The following is a 24883-nucleotide window of genomic DNA, read 5'->3' as shown; positions in this document are numbered from 1 at the left end:
CAATTTCCAGTTCCCTTTTGCTTCTCAGGGGTGGGGGGAGGGTGGGGCTGAAAGTTCCCAAACTTTATCACTTGGTCTTCTGGAAACCACGTCCATCCTGAGGCTCTAGAGGGGTCCCACTCTAAGTCACCTCATAGCCTAACCTCAGGTGTGACGGAAACAGGATCCTTATGTATAACAAAGGACAGTCCTATCACTCAGGAAATGCCCAGGGTTTAGAGCTCTGTGCCAGGAACCAGAAATGAAGACCAAATATATTTTTATTATACCACAGGTAATCTCGAGTAATCAAATTCATAGAGACAAGATGTATAATGGTGGTTGGGGGGCTGGGGGAGGAGGGAATGAGGAGTTAGTGTTTAGTGGGTACAGAGTTTCAGTTTGGGAAGATGCATGGAGGTGGTGGTTGCACGATGATGTGAATCTACTTAATGCCACTGAAGTGTACAGCTAAAAATGATTAAAACAGTAAATGTCATGCTATATGTATATTTTACCACTGGCACCAAAAACAGAAAGATACACTGCTTGGGAGGTGTTCCCTCTGGCTGGGTACCTGGGTAACTGCTCACCCCTGCCGTCATCTCCTCAGTCTCTGCGCTGGAGGAAAGCAGTCCTTGCCCTTCTGTGTGCTTCCTGAGTTTCTGTGGATACTGGCCTTCTTTTTTCTAGGGTTTGTGTCTCCCCCTCTTCCTCCACCTCCTCTTCCTACTAAATGGGAAACTTGTCAAAGGACTGGAACCTTGACTAATACATCTCTCCCATATGTCAAGGCTCTGGGCATAACAGGCGCTTAAAAATGGATGGACAAATTAATAAACAGGTATTCCTTTCCTGAAAGGAATTAAGGTGACCACTCAGCTGAGAGCTCAGGTGGTTGCAGGAAGGGACTCTCATGCCTGGATTGTCTTTCTGACGTGACTCAATCTTACTCTTTCAGTGGAAAAAGCTATTCATTCCTTACGGGGTGCCTTGAACTCTGCTGGACCCAGGGTAGTTGAGAACACATCTTTAGCTCTGCTGTGTACCCTTGGACAAGACCCTTAACTTTTCTAACTTTCGGCTTCTTCTTTTGTAAGATGGAGATAATATTGGCTCCTGCAGTAGTGGAGGAGAGGAGTAAATGAGACAGTAAGTGGAGGGCACTTAGCCAGCAGAGTTTGTCTGCTAAATGAAGAACAGATGCTGTCCCTACTATATCATCAATAAAGGTAATTGGCCACTGATCTAGAAGGAGAGGCCAACACTTAACTGCTCCCGGTACCACCGTGTGGCAGGCTTAAGGGTACATGTGCACAGGACATTCAGGGGTCACAGCGTGTGGGAGGGAGGACACACCCCAGAGTGAGTGTAGCGGGGAGCCAGCGGGACTGCTTCCCTGAGGAGGTGATGGTTATGAGCCGATTCTCAACAAGCAAAGTGACCAGGAGTTGGGTGAATAGGGGAAGGTGGGCCTTTCTGGAAGTTTCCAGGCAGTATCTTGATGGAGACTTGTTCCTCTTGAGAGCTGCTCAAACTAAGAGCTGTGCTGGTGCCAGGAGACGGTGTTATCTTCCCAGTATGTGGTTGATGAGACCGGTTGTCTGTGGTGAAGATTTTGGGGTCTTAGGGATGACATAGGTACTGGGCCAGTTCCCGTCCCTGCACATCAGACCTTAGTCTTACAAACCTAAGACTCTACTGAAGGAAGTGGGGTGCCCAGGCTTATCAGGTGGACACAGCTGTTTTCCACTGCCTGATTCTTGATCTTTATCCAACAACACTGTTAACAGGATGTCCTTCCCTTGCCTTCACCTCCCCCAACCCCCAACATCAAACAGCCCCATGCGAATTGGTTAGCTCCCCATCAGGGATGATGAAGAACTGTAGGGCTAAGGTGAAAGCGGGTGTCTCCTCTTCTTTCTTCTCTGTCTCCTGACTTCTATCTAGCACCATCCCAAACTTAACCCAAGGGAGCATCTCCTTTCTCTCTGTTCTTCAGGACGGAGGCCTTTGTCTTTGCTGAGTCATTCAGAGGTCGGAGGTCTCCTGCAGGTTCTGGAAGCCCATCCTGGCTCTTCTGCCTCCCCACCTTATTCCAGGCATCTCTCCTTTAGTAGGCTTTGCAAAAACTGTAGCTTGGCCTCTGAGCCCCACACAGTTCAAGATGAGGTCTTGCCCCAGCGGAAGGGCAGAGAGCACCAGCACCATGTGTGTTTGCGGGAGGGGGATGGGAGGTAGGGCTGGCCCTCACTTGCTTACCAACTTCTCGGGATTAGACAGTGTGCCTCGCAACCACGAGTGGAGCGGTGTTTGCTTTGGCTCCCATCCGATTCTTTCTCTAGAGAGGAGGTGAACACAAGCCCTTTACAGTTCCAGGAGATCCCTTTTGACTAGACAACGCTGCGGGCTCCAGAAGGGAGGGGGCACGGAAGCTGGAGCAAGGTTGCAGGTTATTTTTCTTCCTTTTTGTTTTTTTTTTCCTTTTCCTCTCCCCTGGAAGTTCCTGATTTCTGCTCCATGTTGCGGTGTTGGCATGGCCGGGACTCCCATGCTGGCTCTGGAAGCTGCTGTCTGTGCTCAGGTCCATTTGCTGTGCCCATCAACTCAGAAATATAGGAAGTGAGCCTCCATGAGTCATGGCGTTAAAGCAGGGTCCGTCGCAATGGGCTGTTTGTTTGGGGTGGTGGCTGCCCTTTGAGCAATCCTCGCCTCCTCAGACCTTTGTCCCGAGCTTCCTGTTTGGGGCTGGACATGTTTGTGGAGCCACTCGATGAACTCAGGGGCCGGTTGCTTCTCTACCGAGGAGCTAGGCAGGAGCACACACTGGTCCCACCATCTGTCCCTGCCTGGGATGCCGAGGGAAGCCAGCAGCTGAGAATTAGCTCTTGATTTCTGTCCTTGGGGCAGTGGAGGTCAGTTGTCTCTAAGTGTGCTCCATGAACCACCAGCACCACCTGGGGTGTTTGTTAGAAATGCAGATGCCTGGGCACCGGGGCAGATTCAAGGAATCAGCCTCTCCAGGGTGGAGCTCAGGAATCTGTGGTTTTGATTATCTGCCGGGGATTGTGGTGCGCCCTGAAGTTGGAGAACTCCTGGTGTGGGAGCCATGAGACCCTGACCCGGCTCTGCTGACCCCCGTATTTGGGACCTCTGGCTAGACACCTGCTCTCTTTGGGCATCAGCTTACCTATTCTGTAATAAGGAAGCCGGCCTCACAGGATGGACACTAAAGTCAAAGGGGTTGCGAAAGTTCCTGAACCAGATGAGTCTCCGCAGACATTCCCTGAAGGCACATCCGTCTTCTCCCTCCCCGTCAGACTCCAGAATCTCTGGATTCTGGGCCTTTCTTTCATCCCAGCTGCTGTCCTGGGAATATTTGCTGACAGATCCTCCTCCCTGACACCATAGGTCAGGAACTTAAGCAGACTTGCCTGTCCAGTCTCTGCTGATGAGTTAGGTTGGGGCTGACATCACCACCCTTCTAGAAATAGGTCACCCCCCTAAAGACCTTGCTCATAGAACACAGGCCGGAAGAGGCCACATGCCTGGCACGTGGTGGGGACTGAGAACATGTGAATGGAAAGATGGACGACTGGTGTTCTGGTTTTATGCTTTGGGGAATGGTCTTCTCATTGCTGACTTCCGTCACATTCCAGAGCATGTTCTGTGATTGCCATCAAGTAACATGTCAACTGTGGCCTCGGGAGGATGGGGGTGGTGGGTGGGGGAAGAGTGCAGCTTGACCCAACCCTCTTACTAATCTTTTTCACCTTTTATGCGTAAGTGGGCCTCCTGAGAAAATCCCCTCCACCTGCTTCCTCAACTCTATGGCCTTGGAAGCAGGTCCTCAGGAAGAGCTGCAGGTGGTAGAGCTCCTCCCTCTTTCGGGCTGGCTGACTTGAGGGGGTAAGGCCTGGGAAGACCGGGCCACCAAGAGACATTCTCGGCCTCTGGCCTTGGGACAGGCATCTTGACAATGGTTTGCTTTATTTGTGGAGCAAGGAGAGTCCTCCTTGGGAATGTTTGGTTCTCTCAAGGCTACTGTGGGGGGTAGGAAGTTGTGTCTGCAGGGCCCAGCTCACCAGTGTAAGTTTGTTGAGAGACTCCCAGAGACATTGATGTTCTCTCCACTCATTGCACTGCCTCTGACTCACTGTCCAGAAAGAACTCTGGTAAGAGGTACAGAGTAACTGTTAGCCATTTTATGATGACCCAGATGCATCTCTCAGTTACATAACAAACCCCATTGCAAAGGACCCCATCAGACCCTGGTTCATCTTGGGTCTCAGACCACGTCTTCTTGGGCTGCGTGGCTGCTTGGTGGCTCGTCGTGGCTCAGCAAAGCTCTGTGGGAAGAGAGCAGGGCTGCGAATGGGACCATCAGAAGTCCCGATGTTACCTCGCTGCTGATCTACTCTGTAACTTCAGCAAGTTGAGCCAACTCAGTTACAAGATGGAGAAAAGGACGGTCCCCTCCCAGGCTCTGTGCCTCTCCTGTGCTGTGGGCATCCGGCTCGTCACCTCACTGGATGGTTTTGAGACTCAGTTTATATGCTGGGTGTGCAGGTGCCTTGAAAACTGAAATTTTGTGCAAATGTGGGCTTTTACGTGCCCTTAAAAAAAAAGAAAAAAGGACTCTGGACTTGCCTCGTGACACTCAGAGAGTGCAAGGGCTTCCTGTACATAAATCAGGTCCTGTCCATCTGGTAAAGAGCCACCTTGGATTCGGGGGCCATGCCCTCGGTTTACAGGGTTCAGCATTCTTGGCTTTAGAGTCAGCTCTTCATTTCAGAAAATGTTCTGGTCGTTCTGGCTGTAGGAACCTCTCCCAGAGCTCCTGGTTTCTGGAGCATCCCTGCTGATGTGGTCCTTTTGACTTGAGCCGTGATGCAGCTCCTAAGGTCCTGGGGACCATTCTAATTCCTTTTGATGCCAAGAAGGGCCTTTTGCCAGAGATAGGCACAAAGCAGCTTTTTAATCTCTGTGTGCCTTGGATGGCTCCTCTCTTCAGTGTAGGAAGTGGCAGTGGTGGCAGAGCACAGAACTGACTTAGCCCCTACCGTCAGGAGATGGGTCCCGGGAGTAAGAAGTCTTCTCCTAAGGGCCTGATGTCCTGATGTTACCACATTTTCTCCCAGGCCCCTTACATTTAGCAAGCGGCACCGACCCATGGTAACAAGTGGGGACTGGTGGGGCTCAAACAGCCCTTGTGACTGTGATAATTGACTTTCCTCTCTCTGGAATTCTTCTCTCTCTCCTTAGGGAAGAGGGGATCCCATTATTTGCCCAAGAACGCTGGCCCTGTATTCTCATGCTACTCCACAAAAATCCAAGTCCTTTACGAGGGTGCCCCCACTGTGGGCCAGATCTCTGTCGCTTGCGAGTAAACCACACAGGCCCCTGGCCATCCAGTCTCTGTTTCTCTTTGAATTCTGCTTGTCCTGGATTGCATCCACTCTGGCCAGCCTCCAGGTGTCTCCCCAGTTGACAGCCCGTAATGGGACAAATGAGAGTCAGTGAATGAAGGCTCTCATCCCCTTGGCTGTCTATCTCATGAGGTACAACCTCAGATTAAGGGCTGTACTCTCCATTTACAGGGCCAAGCACTCTGACCTTTATGTCAATTCTTGGGAGCTGTGGTTTCTTTGAGACAGTGCACCACAGCCTTTATTTATTGTTTGAAAAATTTTTATTGAATATCTACTCTGTGCCAACCCACGTTCTGAGCTCTGAGGTTACAGTAGTGAATAGAAAAGTTCCTGAGTTCACACTTAAGAGGAGAGGGATTAGACCGTAAGGCATTACTTATGGAGTGACTAGTGGTGGAAATGTCAGGCCAAGTAGGAGGGGCGATGACCTCATGTATGTAGGTCCTGATTAACTCCCTGAATCCCAGGGCGAGAGCTGATGGCGTTGCGTTCTTGGGGTGGTGGTAGGTATGGGTGATTAATAGTTTTCCTGGTGCAAGGTTTAGATTTCTTTTTCTCTGCAGATCTCTCTGGGATAATGAGGCAGGGGTAGTTGCCTTATGAAGTTGGCTCTTTGGAAAAATCTACTTAGAGCCCAGCCTGTTTCTGGATGTGCACCCTGAAGTGGGTCTGGCTTGTGGTAGCACTTTAAGAAATCACTCTTCCAGGGCCTGCCTGTGAGTAAACCCCCTGGTCTCAGTTTCACCTCTGAAAGTTGGAAGGGGAGAGCTGTCACCAAGAAAGCCCAACCAGACTCAGAAGAAAACTTGGGAGAATTAGAAACATGTTTTGTCACATGAATTACTTTTAGGAATGACAGCTCGTGACATATCAGACAAAGGAAACAGTTCTTCTGGTTTCACCATCTGTCACCAGGCAGGGAGTGGTAAGGTTGAGCGCAGCAACACCACACAAGACATTTGGGTTCATCTGTTGGCTGCTGCGAGCTGGCATCTGGTTGGGAGTTGGTGGAAGTGCCAAAGCATCTGCCTGGAGCTCTTCACTTTCTCCAAAAGTTGGAGAAAGTATGGTCTGCATCTCTGCTGGCCTGGTGATTGGAAAGATGCCCCTCATCTTTCCTCTCTGGCCTGGTGATTGGAAAGATGCCCCTCATCTTTCCTCTTCCCCGGCTGAGTCACTGGGGAAGTTCTAGGAGCCTATGGTCGTTGACTGTCAGCTCTGTAGTGAGAGGGACCTTTGGGTGGAGAAGCCGGCAGTGAGGTGGGCGCTCGGGGAAAGGGGAGCAGAGGAGCCTTGGCATATGGTCTCACCTAGACCAGGACTGAGCCTTTGCAGATGTTGTCACAAGGACAATTTCAGGAGGAACACCTACCCTTAACAGGAGGCATGTGTGCACCAGGAGCCTCTTGAGTTGATGACTGAAAGCAGCAAATTGCTACTGTGCCCAACTTCTTTGCTGTAGAAGAAACTGGAAATTCTTGAGTTACTTTTGAGCTGCACAGTTCTAAAAGGCTTCTCTTTATTCAGAAGATACTTCCTGATCCCCATCTCTGTTCTTAGCATTGTACTGGGCGCGGGGGGAGGGGGTCACACAAGGAAATGTTAGTCAATGTCTCTGTCCTCACGGTGCTAAAATCTAGCTGGGGAGACAACAAACACCCTACGTGGAAAACAACCAAAAGTCAGCATCGCATAAGAACAAGGAACCCCATAGGGTGTAACTAAGTGGTCAACAAAACAGACTATAGCCGGACACACCTCTCATGGTCACTTCCTCCAATAGCTAGACAAACGGGGGACACTTGAATGATAGAATCGAGTGTGTAAGACTGGAGATGTTGTCAGGTCCCTGAGGCATTTACTTCCGTGAAATTCACCTGTTTCGTCAAGGGGTTTGGAGTCAGATTGCCATGGGCTTGAATCTCAGTTGTGCTATTAGAAGCTGGGTGAACTTGGGCAAGTTACAGTTTTCTCATCTGTAAAAACCAAACCAGAGATAATCCTGACAACTTTAGGGAGTTGTTGGAAGGGATTAAATGAAATAACGTGAAAAATCATTTAGCAACTGCCTAGCACAGTAGGTGCTCATTATGTGTTAGTTTCCTTCCTTATAGTTTGAATAACAGCCAAGACCTGAACATTCAGCCAAATGGTGAATGGGTCAAACTCTAGTACCCGTGGCCTGAACTTGAAGCCCAGCATAGAACACTTGCTGTTCTATGACCCTGGGCAAGCTACCTAAAGGCTAGTTTTCTCCATTTAAAAATAGGGATTAAAAGAGTGTGTGTATGTGTATAGCACTTAATAGTGCCTAGGCCAGTAACTGTGGCGTGGCGAGCACAATGGGTCAGCCGTGGTCACTATTCTTACCTTCCCTGGGAAGCAGTGATTACAGGCTGTCCTGATTTCACTAGTGCTCTTCTTGCCTTTCCCTAACCTCTTTACCCCAAAGGACTGAGGAAATCCAAGCTGAGGTTATATAAGCCACCAGCACAATCACAGGTTTGGAGACAAACCCTGTGATTGGGGAGGGACTCTAACAAAGTCTATATTCAACCAGCTGTGACCCTGCTTCCCAAGTTCTTAGGGACCTAAGCCTAGCCTTTTAAATCCATAAAGCTCTTTCATGGGCGATTTGCCCCCAGGTTAGTGGGATTGTTTTTGTTCCTGAAGGTCTGCTGCCTCCTTAATCCTCAGTTGGCCTTTTTAGAAGAAGCCAAGGGGTTGGATTTGGGAATTTCAAAAATACGATCATGTGAGCAGGCTTTGCGTGCACGTGATTGCCGACTGCGGTGTGTTCCTAGACGCTGCCTGGTGGTCCTGGGTGGCTGGGAGCTTGTCCTCATGATTAAGCTGTAGTTCAAGTTCAGTGTTTCCGTGCCCAGCAGCCACCTCGCTCTCCTTGCTTCTTTCTGGGACATCCAAGCCTCAGTCCCAGGACCGCCCTCTGAGCCTCCTCCACATCCAAAGTTGGCTTTCCTGCCATGTACCTTCACTCTAACGGAGACCCACATTGGGGATCCTGGAACCTTTGTTTGTGCATCATTTTACCCAAATTAGTTATTCTTCAGTCACTGAGGTGTAGTGTTTTCACTGAGGTGTAAACACACGTCTAAGTTTACCTGGCACTGGCCAATAGGAGCAGAACTATGTAGCGAGTGTGCACACTTGCCTAGCAGCACCACTTCGTGGTGTTTAAATGCTCACAGCAGGGTGTAGGGATGGGCCGTGAGTGTTGAAGTCACTTCCGAGCGCTGTGTATAATTCCCACGTGGACGTGGGCCTGGGAGACAGGTTGTAGTGGTGGCCTCCCTGCTGGTGGCCCCGATGGCCACGCCTGAGGTACCAGTGTCCAGACACGCAGCCCCAGGAGAGGGTGGGCGCGTTTTGTATGGGATGGAAATTAGACATACTATAATTGTAGCACATTTTAGTGCCCATAAATTCTGCATGGACTTAAGTGACCCTTTATATAGTCACATTTTCATACATTTGCCTATGTAGCTAAGTTTTCCTCAACTGTTGTACTCTGTGACACTTAGCGTCTGATTAATCTTTAGATCATTAAGATCCTTGCTAGTGTACATAGACATGTATAGATACACACCTGTATGTGGTCACCCATCACATAGAAACACCCTTGTGAGGGTGGCATCCTGCCGTGTGCTTAACGTTGCTCATAGGGGTTGGTCAGCTTTGAGCAAACATGGTGTGTGGAAATCTAGGTTGAACCCAAATTTATCTTTCATGTGGTGCTGATTTTAAAACAACCCCCAATGATGTTTTTTTAAATAGCATACTTTCTCTGAGAGTCTTGTCTAGATTTAAATTTCCAACGACATCTTTCCCCAGATCTGGGCTCATGGCTAATCTGGAAGGGTAGTGACGTTTTCCTGACATGCCAGTTAACTGCAGCCCATTCATTCGGTACCCATTTATCGAGTAAACTCCTTTTGTGTTTACCAGGCACCAGACTAGTGTCACAAATAAGGTTGAAAACCAAAGGATTAGAGGAGTTAGGGCAAGGAGATCAAGCCTCACTAGCATGACCAAGGAAAACTCAGTGAAGGAACTGAGGGTGAGATGGGCTCTAAAAGACTCAAGGAGAGAGACCTTTGCAAACAATGAATCTGCTGGGATAAAGGTTGAGACCAGTCGATGAAAGGTTGGGCTTGTGAATCATCCAGTCCGGGGACATCCAGGGAAGCAGATGGAGGTGGGACGGGATGTGAAGAAAGCTAAGAACAGCAGGCTGAGGGGTGTGGATGTGGTCCTCCCTGGGAGAGGGCTGGCTCCTTGAGGGTCCTTGAGCAGGACCGCGTGGTCAGAGCAGCGCCGAGGAAGGTGCCCCTGAACACGCTATGCAGGCTGGTGGGAGAGAGGTCACATCATCCGAAAGGGGGCGGGGAGCTGATGCATTGTGGACGTCCAAGGACGGCGGGGGAGGGTCGGACAGCGTGGTTGTGAGAGGGCAGAGGCCAGGGGGCTGAGAGATGAGAAAGGGCAGAGAGAATGAGCAGAGAAGGATGAGGAGAGCCAGGGCAGGTGTCTGTGGGGCTGCCGTCGGTCAACCAAGCACATCTTGTTTGTCCCAGTGGCCTCTCCTCCCCTGCCTGTCGCCATTGCTGGGGGAGAGCGTGCGGGGTGGGAGAGGCAGGCTTGCAGAAGAGGAGTGAGCCCTCCTGGTGTAAAGCGTTCTGCACAGTAGTCCACTCAAATGGGCTCACTAGGCGTCAGAGCACCCCCCTGAGCTAGAGGGTGTGAAGTAGGCAGTACCTTCCTTTGTGAATTAGGAAATAGGCACAAAGAGGGGAATTAACTTGCCCATGCCAGACATCTCCTAACTGGCAGAGCTGGTATGTGAACACACACCTTTCTGAACTTGGAGCCCTAGGCCTTAACCACTGTGTAGAGTGACGACATGTCTGAGGGATGTTGGGGTGGAAAGGAGGAAGGGGGAGGGGTTCACTTCAAAATGAACAATGTTCACTGTTAAAATGAACCACATGGGTGTGAGCTCCTTGAGGAGCATGGTGACCCTCCGATTAGGTCATAAGGAGACCAACTTTGAAGCAAGCCTTCAAGCCCAGGAGCTTTGCTGCAGGGAAAGCTGCTGGCCCAGTAAGGGGACATTTTTGACCCTTGACGCCAGAAAGCCAGCTGTTGGGAGTCCTGAAATGCAAGAGACATGCCACCCTGATCGGGTGACTGTGCCCAGGGGGAAGGAATGAGGCAATGGGGACCCAGCCATGGGGCTGAGAGTGGGCGCATCTTTCTCTGATCAGCAGGCATGCCTGGGGCAGGAATGGACCGAGGAGGAATGAGGTTGGGCGGGTGAGAACCTGCTTGCTGATGTGGTTGCCTCCTACCAAGATGAGCAGGATCCTGCTGGCCAATACCTGGGTCTGGAGGATGAGGTGCCTGGGACCCTGGAAGAGGGTTCAGGTGGGGACCAGTGGTCTGTCCTTGTTCCAGTGGACTAAGCGCTCACCATGGTGTTGACGCAGAGCTCCCTGCCTTTTGTGAAAGCCCCAGGGTCTTCCTTTGATGGTCTGGGCATGTTCATGACCAGGCAGCACTGGGAGGGCAGCTTTTTGCCTGGATTCAGTTGTGACTTGGGGCTTTGCAGGGGTGCCCCACATGGATGGTGTTGGGGACAGTAGTTCTGTGGATCTCAGAGCCAACATAACACGTGTTGTGTTGTGTTGTTGGTCAAGTGTGGGCATCTTACCCCAGATGCAGCCTAGTGGTTTCTGGGTTTATTTTGGCTCTGCCGAGTGCGTGAGCTGGAGTGACAAGTGATGCATGACACAGAGTACGGCTTCTTCCTGTCACCCGAAGCCCTCAGGCTGCACAGGCATGTTTTTAACTGTGACATTTGCTCTGGAAGTGCTCGTGACTGCTGCTATTGCAACAGTGTTTAAATATCACCCTTGAGTTTGCAGAAAGGGCAAAAATCAAATCGAAAACAAAAATTGAGTATCCCAGTCTGCCTCTCTATCCTTTATTCACCCCATTTTGGTAAAACATCTTCTTTTGGGGTGAAGTGAACCATTGTGATTAGGCTCATAGACTCTGAAGAGCGGAGACTGTCTGTGTATTGTGTATTTTGCTCCTGACTGTATTTTGTTGAGGAGGATAAAACTACAGAACAAATGCTGGGGCATAAGGCAAGTCAAAACCAGTTAATGGTGATTTTCAATCCCTTACATTCATAGTCTGGGTCTTTGTTTTTTTGTGAGTGTGAGAAAGGTACGGATCCCACCCTTGGGAGAAGCATTCCATCAACTCTTTAAATGATTCTTGTCCTGACTTGGGCTGCGGGTCTCTGGTTTTTACCCTGGTGGTGTTCTATCAAATGCGAGACAGAACTCAAAGGAGTGAAAATACAGGCTTCCGTGTTGACTAGTGTCACACCAGTAGCATTTCCTGGTAGGCAGGAGGTGAGCTGGAGCCTGGAGTCAGACAAAACTTGTTTAGGAGCCCAGCTCTTCTGCTACCCGCCTGTGTGCCCATAGGCTGGCTGGGTGCCCACCCCCAGTTTTTCTCATTTTTGTCTTTGTTGCAAAAGTTCATGGGCTGAATGAAAAAGATAAACTCTATTAGATACCCAGTGCCTAGTAGATGCACAAAAACCAGTCAGCCATTCTGCCCTCTTCCCAGTCCCCCATGTACCCATTTTCTGCCCTTACCAATGAGAGGACAATGTGGTTTGTAGAAAGAATGTGGTCCTTAGTGGGCAGACCCGTGTATTTCTGCCAGCTTTGCGTAGACAAGACCTTCCACCAACGTCCATCTGTCTGTCTGTCCAGCCAGCCAACATCACTGAGTTCCTGCTAAGGGACAGACTCAGGAACTAGGAGCTGGGTATAGAGCTGTGCACGATCACTGAACACAGCTCTCAAGAAGTAGGAAAAAATATGCCCTGAAAAAAACAGAAGAGGCAGCAGCTTACAGTCCAATCCCTATGTTTTGGTTTCCACACTGGGCATGAAAGTACTGCGAAAGCCGATTTCCTCCTGGAGAAAAGTCACTGTGGGATGGCGTCGATATATTTGAAGTGATGAGAGGGAAGAACCTACAACCAAGAGTACTCTACCCAGCAAGGATCTCATTCAGATTTGATGGAGAAATCAAAAGCTTTATAGACAAGCAAAAGCTAAGAGAATTCACCACCAAACCAGCTCTACAACAAATGGTAAAGGAACTTCTCTAACTGGGAAACACAAGAGAAGAAAAGGACCTACAAAAACAAACCCAAAACAATTAAGAAAAAGGTAACAGGAACAAACATATCGATAATTACGTTAAATGTGAATGGATTAAATGCTCCAGCCAAAAGACACAGATTCATTGAATGGATACAAAAACAAGATCCATAAATATGCTGTCTACAAGAGACCCACTTCCGACCTAGGGACACATACAGACTGAAAGTGAGGGGATGCAAAAAGATATTCCATGCAAATGGAAATCAAAAGAAAGCTGGCGTAGCAATACTCATATCAGTTAAAATAGACTTTAAGTTAAAGAATGTTACAAGAGACAAGGAGGGACGCTACACAGGATCAATCCAAGGAGAAGATATAACAATTATACATATATATGCACCCAACATAGGAGCACCGCAATACATAAGGCAAATGCTAACAGCTATAAAAGAGGAAATCGACAGTAACACAATAATAGTGGGGGACTTTAACACCTCACTTACACCAATGGACAGATAATCCAGACAGAAAATTAATAAGGAAACACAAGCTTTAAATGACACAATAGACCAGATAGATTTAATTGATATTTATAGGGGATTCCATCCCAAAACAGCAGATTACACTTTCTTCTCAAGTGCACATGGAACATTCTCCAGGATAGATCACATCTTGGGTCACAAATCAAGCCTCGGTAAATTTAAGAAAATTGAAATCATATCAAGCATCTTTTCTGAGCAATATGCTATGAGATTAGAAAACAATTGCAGGGAAAAAAGCGTAAAAAACACAAACACATAGAGGCTAAATAATATGTTACTAAATAACCAAGAGATCACTGAAGAAATCAAGGAGGAAATCAAAAATACCTAGAGACAAATTACAATGAAAACACGACAATTCAAAACCTATGGGATGCAGCAAAAGCAGTTCTAAGAGTGAAGTTTATAGCAATACAAGCCTACCTCAAGAAACAAGAAAAAAGCTTCCCTGGTCGTGCAGTGGTTAAGAACCTGCCTGCCAATGCAGGGGACACAGGTTGAAGCCTTGGGCCAGAAAGATCCCACATGCCATGGAGCAAATAAGCCCATGCGCCACAACTACTGAGCTTGTGCTCTAGAGTCCGTGAGCCACAACTACTGAGCTTGTGTGCCACAACTACTGAAGCCTGCTCACCTAGAGCCCGTGCTCCACAACAAGAGAAGCCACCACAATGAGAAGCCCTTGCACTGCAAGGAAGAGTAGCCCTCGCTTGCTGCAACTAGAGAAAGCCTGTGCACAGCAGCAGACCCAATGCAACCAAAAATAAATAATTAAAAAAAAAAACAAGAAAAATCTCAAACAATCTAACCTTATATCTAAAGGAACTAGAGAAAGGAGAAAAACAAAACCCAAAGTTAGTAGAAGGAAAGAAATCATAAAGATCAGAGCAGAAATAAATGAAATAGAAACAAGGAAAACAATTTAAAAGAAAAAAAGATCTTGCTGTGATTCATGTCAAAGAGTGTTCTTCCTGTGTTTTCCCCTAAAAGGTTTTTTTTTTTTTTGTGATACGCGGGCCTCTCACTCTTGTGGCCTCTCCCGTTGCAGAGCACAGGCTCTGGATGTGCAGGCTCAGCAGCCATGGCTCACGGGCCTAGCCGCTCCGTGGCATGTGGAATCTTCCCGGACTGGGGCACGAACCCGTGTCCCCTGCATCGGCAGGTGGACTCTCAACTACTACGCCACCAGGGAAGCCCCTCCTAAGAGTTTTATAGTGTCTGGTGTTACATTTAGTTCTTTAATCCATTTTGAGTTTATTTTTGTGTATGGTGTTAGGGAGTGTTCCGTGTAGCTGTCCAGTTTTTGCAGCACCAATTATTGAAGAGACTGTCTTTTCTCCATTGTATATCCTTGCCTCCTTTGTCATAAATTAGTTGACCATAGGTGTATGGGTTTATCTCTGGGCTTTATATCCTGTTCCATGGATCTATATTTCTGTTTTTGTGCCAGTAGCATATTGTCTTGATTACTGTAGCTTTGTAGTATAGTCTGAAGTCAGGGAGTCTGATTCCTCCAGATCTTTTTTTTTTCCCCTCAAGATTACTTTGTCTATGTGGGGTCTTTTGTGTCTTCATATAAATTTTAAGGTTTTTTGTTCTAGTTCTGTAAAAAATGCCATTGGTAATTTGATAGGGATTGCATTGAATCTGTAGATTGCTTTGGGTAGTAGAGTCATTTTCACAATATTGATTCTTCCAATCCAAGAACATGGTATATCTCTCCATCTGTTTGTACCATATTTAATTTCTTTCATCAGTGTCTTATAGTTTTCTGCATACAGGTATTTTGTCTCCTTAGGAAGGTTTAATCCTAAGTATTTTATTCTTTTTGTTGCAGTGGTAAATGGGAGTGTTTCCTTAATTTCTCTTCCAGATTTTTCATCATTAGTGTATAGGAATACAAGAGATTTCTGAGCATTAATTTTGTATCCTGCTACTTTACCAAATTCATTAATTAGCTCTAGTTTTCTGGTGGCATCTTTAGGATTCTCTATGTATAATATCATGTCATCTGCAAACAGTGACAGCTTTACTTCTTCTCCAACTTGGATTCCAACTTCTTCTCCAACTTGGATTCCCTTAATTTCTTTTTCTTCTCTGATTGCTATGGCTAAAACTTCCAAAACTATGTTGAATAATAGTGGTGTTGTCTTGTTCCTGATCTTAGAGGAAATGGTTTCAGTTTTTCACCATTGAGAATGATTTTGGCTGTGGGTTTGTCATATATGGCCTTTATTATGTTGAGGTAAGTTCCCTCTGTCCCTGCTTTCTGGAGGGTTTTTATCATAAATGGGTGTTGAATTTTGTCAAAAGCTTTCTTGCATCTTTTGAGAAAATTACATGGTTTTTCTCCTTCAATTTGTTAATATGGTTTATCACATCGATTGATTTGCGTATATTGAAGAATTCTTGCATTCCTGGAATAAACCCCACTTGATCATGGTGTATGATCCTTTTAATGTGCTGTTGGATTCTGTTTGCTAGTATTTTGTTGAGGATTTTTGCATCTATGTTCATCAGTGATATTGGCCTGTAGTTTTCTTTGTGACATCTTTGTCTGGTTTTGGTGTCAGGGTGATGGTGGCCTCATCCAATGAGGTTGGGAGTGTTCCTCCCTCTGCTATATTTTGGAAAAGTTTGAGACGGATAGGTGTTAGCTCTTCTCTAAATGTTTGATAGAATTCGCCTCTGAAGCCATCTGGTCCTGGGCTTTTTTTGTTGGAAGATTTTTAATCACAGTTTCAATTTCAGTGCTTGTGACTGGTCTGTTCATATTTTATATTTCTTCCTGGTTCAGTCTCAGAAGGTTGTGCATTTCTAGGAATTTGTTCATTTCTTCCAGGTTGTCCATTTTATTGCCATAGAGTTGCTTGTAGTAGTCTCTTAGGATGCTTTGTATTTCTGTGGTGTCTGTTGTAACTTCTCCTTTTTCATTTCTAATTTTATTGATTTGAGTCCTCTCTCTCATTTTCTTGATGAGGCTGGCTGAAGGTTTATCAATTTTGTTTATCTTCTCAAAGAACCAGCTTTTAGTTTTATTGATCTTTGCTATTGTTTTCTTTGTCTCTATTCCATTTATTTCTGCTCTGATCTTCATGATTTCTTTCCTTCTACTAACTTTGGGTTTTGTTTGTTCTTCTTTCTCTAGTTCCTTTAGGTGTAGGTTAGATTGTTTATTTGAGATATTTTCTTATTTCTTGAGGTAGGCTTGTATTGTTATAAACTTCCCTCTTAGAACTGCTGTTTGCTGCATCCCATAGGTTTTGAATTGTCGTGTTTTCATTGTAATTTGTCTCTAGGTATTTTTGATTTCCTCTTTGATTTCTTCAGTGATCTCTTGGTTATTTAGTAACATATTATTTAGCCTCCATGTGTTTGTGTTTTTTACGCTTTTTTCCCTGCAATTGTTTTCTAATCTCATAGCATATTGCTCAGAAAAGATGCTTGATATGATTTCAATTTTCTTAAATTTACCGAGGCTTGATTTGTGACCCAAGATGTGATCTATCCTGGAGAATGTTCTGTGTGCACTTGAGAAGAAAGTGTAATCTGCTGTTTTGGGATGGAATCCCCTATAAATATCAGTTAAATCTATCTGGTCTATTGTGTTTAAAGCTTGTGTTTCCTTATTAATTTTCTGTCTGGATTATCTGTCCATTGGTGTAAGTGAGGTGTTAAAGTCCCCCACTATTATTGTGTTACTGTCGATTTCCTCTTTTATAGCTGTTAGCATTTGCCTTATGTATTGAGGTGCTCCTATGTTGGGTGCATATATATGTATAATTGTTATATCTTCTTCTTGGATTGATCCCTTGATCATTGTGTAGTGTCCTTCCTTGTCTCTTGTAACATTCTTTAACTTAAAGTCTATTTTATCTGATATGAGTATTGCTACTCCAGCTTTCTTTTGATTTCCATTTGCATGGAATATCTTTTTGCATCCCCTCACTTTCAGTCTGTATGTGTCCCTAGGTTGGAAGTGGGTCTCTTGTAGACAGTGTGTGTATGGGTCTTGTTTTGTATCCATTCAGTGAATCTGTGTCTTTTGGCTGGAGCATTTAATCCATTCACATTTAACGTAATTATCGATATGTTTGTTCCTGTTACCTTTTTCTTAATAGTTTTGGGTTTGTTTTTGTAGGTCCGCTTTCTTCTCGTGTGTTTTCTAGTTAGAGAAGTTCCTTTAGCATTTGTTGTAGAGCTGATTTGGTGGTGCTGAATTCTCTTAGCTTTTGCTTGTCTATAAAGCTTTTGATTTCTCCGTGGAATCTGAATGAGATCCTTGCTGGTAGAGTAATCTTGTTTGTAGGTCTTCCATTTCATTGCTTTAAATATATGGTGCCACTCCCTTCTGGCTTGTAGAGTCTCTGGTGAGAAATCCGCTGTTAACCCTATGGGAGTTCCCTTGTATGTTGTCATTTTTCCCTTGTTGCTTTTAATAATTTTTCTTTGTCTTTAATTTTTGTCAATTTGATTACTATGTGTTTCGGCATGTTTCTCCTTGAGTTTATCTGGCCTGGGACTCGCTGCGCTTCCTGGACTTGGGTGACTATTTCCTTTCCCACGTTAGGGAAGTTTTTGACTATAATCTCTTCAAATATTTTCTCGGTTCCTTTCTCTCTCTCTTCTCTTTCTGGTACCTCTCTAATGCGAATGTTGGTGTGTTTAATGTTGTCCCAGAGGTCTCTTAGGCTGTCTTCATTTCTTTTCACTCTTTTTTTAAAATTCTGTTCTGTGGCAGTGAATTCCACCATTCTGTCTTCCAGGTCACTTATCTGTTCTTCTGCCTCAATTATTCTGCTATGGATTCCTTCTAGTGTATTCTTCATTTCAGTTATAGTATTATCATCTCTGTTTGTTTGTTTTTTAATTCCTCTAGGTGTTTGTGAAACATTTCTTGCATCTTCTTGATCTTTGCCTCCATTCTTTTTCTGAGGTCCTGGATCATCTTCACTATCATTATTTTGAATTCTTTTTTCTGGAAGGTTGCCTGTCTCCACTTCATTTAGTTGTTTTTCTGGGGTTTTATCTTGTTCCTTCATCTGGTACATAGTCCTCTCTGCCTTTTTATTTTGTGTATCTTTCTGTGAATGTGGTTTTTGTTCTACAGGCTGCAGGATTGTAGTTTTTCTTGCTTCTGCTGTCTGCCCTCTGGTGGATTAGGCTATCTAAGAGGCTTGTACATGCTTCCTGATGGGAGGGACTGGTGGTGCTTAGAGCTGGGTGTTGCTCTGGTGGGCAGGGCTCAGTAATAGTTTAATCTGCTTGTCTGCTGATGAGTGGGGCTGAGTTCCCTCCCTGTTGGTTGTTTGGCCTGAGGCGACCCAGCCCTGGAGCCTCCAGGCTCTTTGGTGGGGTGAATGAGGGACTCCGGGATGGCTCATGCCAAGGGGTACTTCCCAGAATTTCTGTTGCCAGTGTCCTTGTCCCTGTGGTGAGCCACAGCTGCCCCCCGCCTCTGCAGGAGGCCCTCCAACACTAGCAGATAGGTCTGTTTCAGTCTCCTGTGGGGTCACTGCTCCTTTCCCCTGGGTCCTTATGCGCACACGACTTAGTGTATACCCTCCAGGAGTGGAGTCTCTGTTTCCGCCAGTCCTGTCGAAGTCCTGCAATCAAATCCCACTAGCCTTTAAAGTCTGATTCCGGAAATCCTCCTCCCATTGCCAGACCACCATGTTGGGAAGCCTGACGTGGGGCTCAGAACCTTCACTCCAGTGGGTGGACTTCTGTGGTATGAGTGTTCTCCAGTTTTTGAGTTGCCCACCCAGCGGTTATGGGATTTAATTTTATTGTGATTGTGCCCCTCCTACCGTTTCACTGTAACTTCTCCTTTGTCTTTGGATGTGGGGTATCTTTTCTCGTGAGTTCCATTGTCTTCCTGTTGATGATTGTTCAGCAGTTAGTTGTGACTTCTGTGCTCTCGCAAGAGGGAGTGAGCACACGTCCTTCTACTCGGCCATCTTGAACCAATCTCCTCAAATAGTAGATGCTTTAAAGATCAGTTTGATTTGTTGATTGTATACAGTGTACATTGGAACAACCCTGCACCGAGCCTATTGATGATGACTTTTGAGAGTATTTCAGAGCTGAGAATCGCTGGTGACCACTCTGAGTGGCTATAATTGACAGGCTGGAAAACCAATAACGATGATCAGCACATTGGCAGCTGGTGAATGGTGTTGGCCTGAAAGCAAATTGCTTCTCTACCTGCGGTTGCTTTCAGGTTCAATAAAGGAAACATGGGACCTTAACACAAAAGACTTACTCAGTTTCTCTCACTCTTACAATTTGGACCTGGGTATTTCGTGTGTTCTCACACTATTTTCAAATTTCCACCTTGGTATTTTGTGTGGCAGAAGGGTTTGGGGAGTTCTATCACAGCTAGTCACTCCTGAATCAAGGCATTTCTGCCCTCAGAAACACCCAAGGCATGTTATCTCAGGTCACTGGAGTTTGAACTGCAACGCAGATATAAGATGTTTCAGTTTGTTGGGTTGTGTTTGTATATGTATTTATAGCCACTTTGCATGTGCCCATGTCCTGTGTGTATAAATTTATGCAGTTGTGTGACTTCACACCACAGATGCTTTATAAATTACAAAGTTAACTTACACAATGAACTTAAGCTTCTGTGTTCGTAAATGTGGTAGCGACGTTAGGCTTCTGTCTCTCACTGAATGCAAGTTCTTGGGGTTGTAGGGTGTAGAATTTTTCCCTCAGCCGGTCTCTCAGCTCCAGGTGAACAGATACAGTGAAATCAAGAATTTAAATGGCACAAAAAGCAAAACCAGCATTGTTTTACTCTACCATAGAGATGGGAGTATAGGGACCATTCTTCATTAGTTTGCAGCTAGAGAAAAGCCTGTCAGCGTTGAGAACCCCAGCTATAATCGTTTTCACAGACTGTGGTAGTGAGGGTGGTCAAGGGTGTGTGAGTTGAGCTGTCGGTCAAAAGAAAGATCTCTGATGTCTTGAGGGGGGAAGCAATCCCTGTTTGAGGTTTAAGAAGGGCTGGAAGTTGGGGATTATGTTTCTAATTAGGAGGCTCTTAAATGTGTGCTGTCGCCTCTGGGCCATTGATACAACGATTGATTGTCTCTGTCTTCTATAGCTTGGAATTGCCATTGGGTTCTTGGTCCCTCCTGTCTTGGTACCCAACATCAAAGACCAGGACAAGCTTGCCTACCACATCAGCATCATGTTCTACATAATAGCAGGTGTGGCCACTCTGCTTTTCATCCTTGTCATCATCGGTAAGGTCATTAATAGGCTCATGGGGGTCGGGGAGGCAGGGAGGTCCTGCTGACCTGGGTGAGGACCTTGTGACTGTGGCCCTAGAGCAGCATTCTAGGTCCCATGTAATCCCTAAAACATATCTATAGAAACTGGAAGCCAGGCTTCCAATGGTCTTCAAATGTTTTAGCCTGAGTAGTTGCTGCTGATTCAGTGCTAGCTGGTCCTGTGTACTTTGTTAGCTGTTCAGTAAAGGTTAGTTGTGATTAACCAGTTCCCCAGTATGACCTCATTAGAATGAATGGGCAGCCTGCTGATCCCCTTGATGAAGCCCTGGTGAGCACTTACGATGTCACAGGCCCTGTGCTGAGTGTGCCTGATCTCACTGACTCCTCAATGGCCCTATAGGGGAGGTACCAGCCCTATAGGGGAGGTACCAGCATCAGTCTCACTTAACCAAGAGGAAACAGTGACTTACGAGGAGATAAGGGAATTATTCAAGATCAGACAGTGAGTGGCAGAGGCTGGATTCCAGGCTAAGGTTGTCTAACTCCATACCCTAAATTTCTGGAACACAAGAAAACAAAATAGGACTGACCCACAAACACTAATGCTCTCATACATTCACCTGGGAATGCCTGGGGCCCACATTTTAAAATGCTTTTTTAAAATGTGTATAAGGTACGCTTATTATGGAAAAAATCTAGAAAATACAAAAAAGCATAAAGAAAAGAATGACCATTAACTTAGCCTTGTACCTGTTAATCCCAGCCACCAGCCCCAGAGAATTAATGATTATTAACATTATTAATATTCTATGTATGTATATGTATGTATATTTAATCATTGAGGTATTTGGTTCACTTATATCCTTTTTTCTCTTCTGAGTGCTATCACATGGGCTGTGATAAATTCAGTAGAGGTTTTCATTTTCAGTGAGTCATTTGTCTTTAAAAGTTAACCAGCTGTCTTCCTAATATCTGAAAGTTCCACCTCACACGTTAAAGGTGTCATTCCTTCCTGCTGGCCTCAACTCCAGAGTCAAACAGTTTTATAATCATGTATGTCATCCAGCTATTCTCACTGTGTCATTTCCTCCCCGGGGTCCAAGCTGAGGAAGGGCTGCCTGATGGCTTTTCAAAGCTCACAGGATCTCTTGGACGGAGAACTTGGTGTTCCTGGGAAGGTGAGAAGCCTTGAAGCTGTGGTTGAGAACAGGAAAGAACCATCTCGGCCAGACTTGAAGTTTCAAATTGTAATGTGCTCAGCTCCAAATTCTTGTGTTTGTAGCAGATGAGGGCCTGGTTCTTTGCAGAGATCCTGGAGGTAGGCCATTTCTACACTTTCCGTTTTACTAGTAAGCACAGACGGTTGCTCATTGAATAAAGAACTGAAAAATCTTATCCAAACTGTGGTTTGTGGTTGCCAAATCCTTGAGCAAACAGCTGCTGTTGCCGAGATTAAAAAAAACCTCTTGCCTTGATTTCTTTCCCCTGATAGAAGGGGAGGTGAACAGGCAAGACAATGGTTGAGAAGTACCCAGTGGTGGGAAGTTACCCAGGACTGTTTCCGGAGAAGGAAGGAGCAGGGCTGTGAAGTCAGGGCTGGAGGGTTATCTGGATGGAGGGGGGAGACCTTTGATCTTCAAGAGACTAAACCTCATTTCCAGAGCTTCCTCCAGCTGGAGGCAGTTTCCTGACCTTTCAGAGGTGTTCTCATGGGGGCTGGGGACACACCAAGGTGCTTCTTTACTTGGACCCAATTGGGGGACCAATTTAGCCAAACAGCTGGTTAAACTGATTTGGCCTCCAGAGAACTGAACCGCCATCAATGCAGTCAAATGGGTTGTGCCAGTTGTACTGAAAATAGAACATAAAGCAAATGGTTTTCCCACTGTCCCTCCCCAGTCCTTCCTATCAGAGTGGTCACACCTACAGGAGCATGTGTTAATCCTCTGGTTTCTCGTGGGGCAGATGTCTGATTCAGACTTCGAGAAGCTAGGGATGGACTCCGGGTCTTTCCAATAGAAGAAGATCCTTTCCCTTATTCGGGGAATGTTTATTGGCAGCATGTGCCAGGCTCTGTGCTCAGCATGGGCATCACAGTCCCTTCCCCCCTGGGGGGAGCTCTGGTGCTGAGTCCTTAACTGGACTCACTAATCCCAGAGCCTCAGCTCTCACTTCCCTCCTATCTCCGTGTTACTACTGAATTTCTTCAGTGCTCTGCCGTATGTTATTCCCCGGTTGTTACTCGGCTCCTTGATCCTTGAATACTGCCTGGGAAGCCCAGTGATTGCAGCCGTCCAAAGGCCATTAAGAAAAAATAATCGAAGGCACAGTCACGGAGCCACAGACAGTGAGGTGCAGCTTCAAGAGAGGAGACTATAAAGGATTTAATTGAAGAATTAATATTTCCTTTTGGAGTCTTCGTTCCTTCTCAGATGAGGGAGTCAGCTGTCGTCTATGTATCAGCTCTGCAGGGTGGGACCATAGGGATTTGCAGTGATCTCTCTGTTTCTTTCCTTTCAGTATTCAAGGAGAAGCCTAAACATCCCCCCAGCAGGGCCCAATCCCTAAGCTATGCCTTGGCGTCCCCTGATGCTTCATACTTAAGTTCCATCGTCCGACTCTTCAAAAACCTCAACTTTGTGCTGCTTATCATCACCTATGGTAAGATACAGATGTGTCCAGGAGTGTAATGGAACTGGGAGTGTGAGACAAGAGGCCTGATGTGTCTGTGCATCTTACTGTTTCCAAATCCCAAATGTATATGTGAAGTCGTCGTTTAGGGTCAACCAGAAGAGACAGCTCTGTCTCAGGGCCTTCGATGTTGGGTTACCTAGACAACCATTCCTTCCCATATCAAGTTGTCTGGCAAAACGCCTGCCGATCCTCCGAGTCTCATCTCAGTATGACTGCTGTAAAGCAGTATTAGGCGACCTTTCCTCTTTTATTGTGCTGTTCCTGGTACATCTTAACACTTAGCATTAAAAAAAAAAAAAGATCATTTCCAGGTCTGTTTTCCCACTAAACTGGGAACTCCCTGGGAGTAGGAATTTATGTCTTTTTATCTTTATAACTCCTCAGCAGTGGCCAACCTGGAGTAGATACTCCAAGAGTTATTAAATGAGTGATTGAGTGAGCGGGTGGGTGGATATTTATATGAGTCTTGTGACATGATCACTCCCCAGCCAATCCTTCATCTTGGAACATTGCTCCTTCTTTACCTGAATGCAAGACAACATCCCTCTTTCATTTCGCTTTCTTGGCTTTGGTAAGATAAATTTCAACATTTATGCTGGTGTATTGGCTTGCCTTTCCAGCAAGGTGTTTGCTGCATCTTCATTCTAACGTTTAATGAGAATGTTGTCCTAGACAGGGGCAAGGACAGAACCTCAGGGCATCCCATTAAAGGTGTCTTTACAGATCCACCCAGCTCTGCTGCTATCCAGCTTACCCCTGACCATTTAACCCTCCAGTTTGTTTGATTAAAATCAAGCGTGTATATCACGCTCAGTAACCGGAAGAAGAAAAGAAGTGAGATTGGTTGACGTGACTTATTCTCAGTGAAACCCCAGTTGGCTATAACCTCAGGTTTTCTCTAGGCTCGCAAACTGTATCTTACAACAATACTAGCATTTACTACGTGCCAAGACGTTTTATATATTATTTTATTTAACTCTCACCACACCGGTGAGAGGTAAATAGTATAATTTTCCCCATTTAACAGATGAGGAAACAAACTCAGAGAGATTAGGTAATAGCTCAAGAACACACAGTTTTCAAAGGGCAGAGCCAGGATTCAAGTACAGATTTGTCAGACTCCAAAGCCTACACTCCCGATCCGTGATTGCCTATGCTCCTTCCTTGACTTGTACCAGGGCTTCACTTTAGGCTTATCAATGCCCTTCACCTGAATTAAAGTGTTTATCTGCGGAGGCATTAGATAAGAGGTGGTATCATCCACAGTAGAGAGGCACACCTGGTTTTCAGGCATAGGCACAGATTAGGTGACCTCTCATCTGGAATAGCCCCAGGTACCCACGTTAGTCTCCAAGACCTCTGGTCTCCATTCCTCCCTCTCTCAGAACAGCTTCTCAGTTCTGAGTATGTCTCTGCACTCATTCACAAAACAAAGAAAGTTTCCAATACTTAGGATGGCCAGCTAAAGATACTATGGGTTGCTCATCACTGAGAGGTATTCAAGTGTAGGTGGAGCCAACCACTTAGTGGGGATATTGTGGGGAATATCAGGCTATAGCTGGATAGTGAAACCTGATGATCTTTGGGTTCCCTTCCAGACTCAGCATTCCATGCCTCTAAGAACTTTCACTTTTCCCTAGAGTTAAACATCTCGAGTGCATCAACCTTTGACCACCATAAACCTTATGGCACCTGACAACAGGGCGTTTGAGGCTTACCTTGGAATTCTAGGGCAGATGAGTGCTTAATAAACATCTTCTGTGAACGAGAGTGGTGATGGTGGC

General features: G+C 45.9%; 1 protein-coding gene across 2 annotated transcripts in view; it reads left to right on the top strand.

The window, feature by feature from the left end:
* FLVCR2 (FLVCR choline and putative heme transporter 2) overlaps positions 1-24883 on the top strand; it is a 62458-nt gene that overhangs the window by 10141 nt on the left and 27434 nt on the right. Inside the window, exons 2-3 of one of the 2 annotated variants that reach the window (XM_082648676.1) lie at positions 20276-20381; positions 22926-23066. In XM_082648676.1, the coding sequence (XP_082504802.1) occupies positions 20276-20381; positions 22926-23066 (247 nt within the window). Of the gene's footprint in view, positions 1-20275; positions 20418-22925; positions 23067-24883 lie in introns of both variants that reach the window. The other variant, XM_082648675.1, reaches the window with a different exon arrangement.

Source organism: Grampus griseus, assembly GCF_964374135.1.
Source record: "Grampus griseus genome assembly, chromosome: 2".
In the NCBI taxonomy this organism is placed as follows: Eukaryota; Metazoa; Chordata; class Mammalia; order Artiodactyla; family Delphinidae; genus Grampus; species Grampus griseus.
Note: the sequence above shows the minus strand (reverse complement) of the source record. Positions and strands in the feature narration are given on the sequence as shown.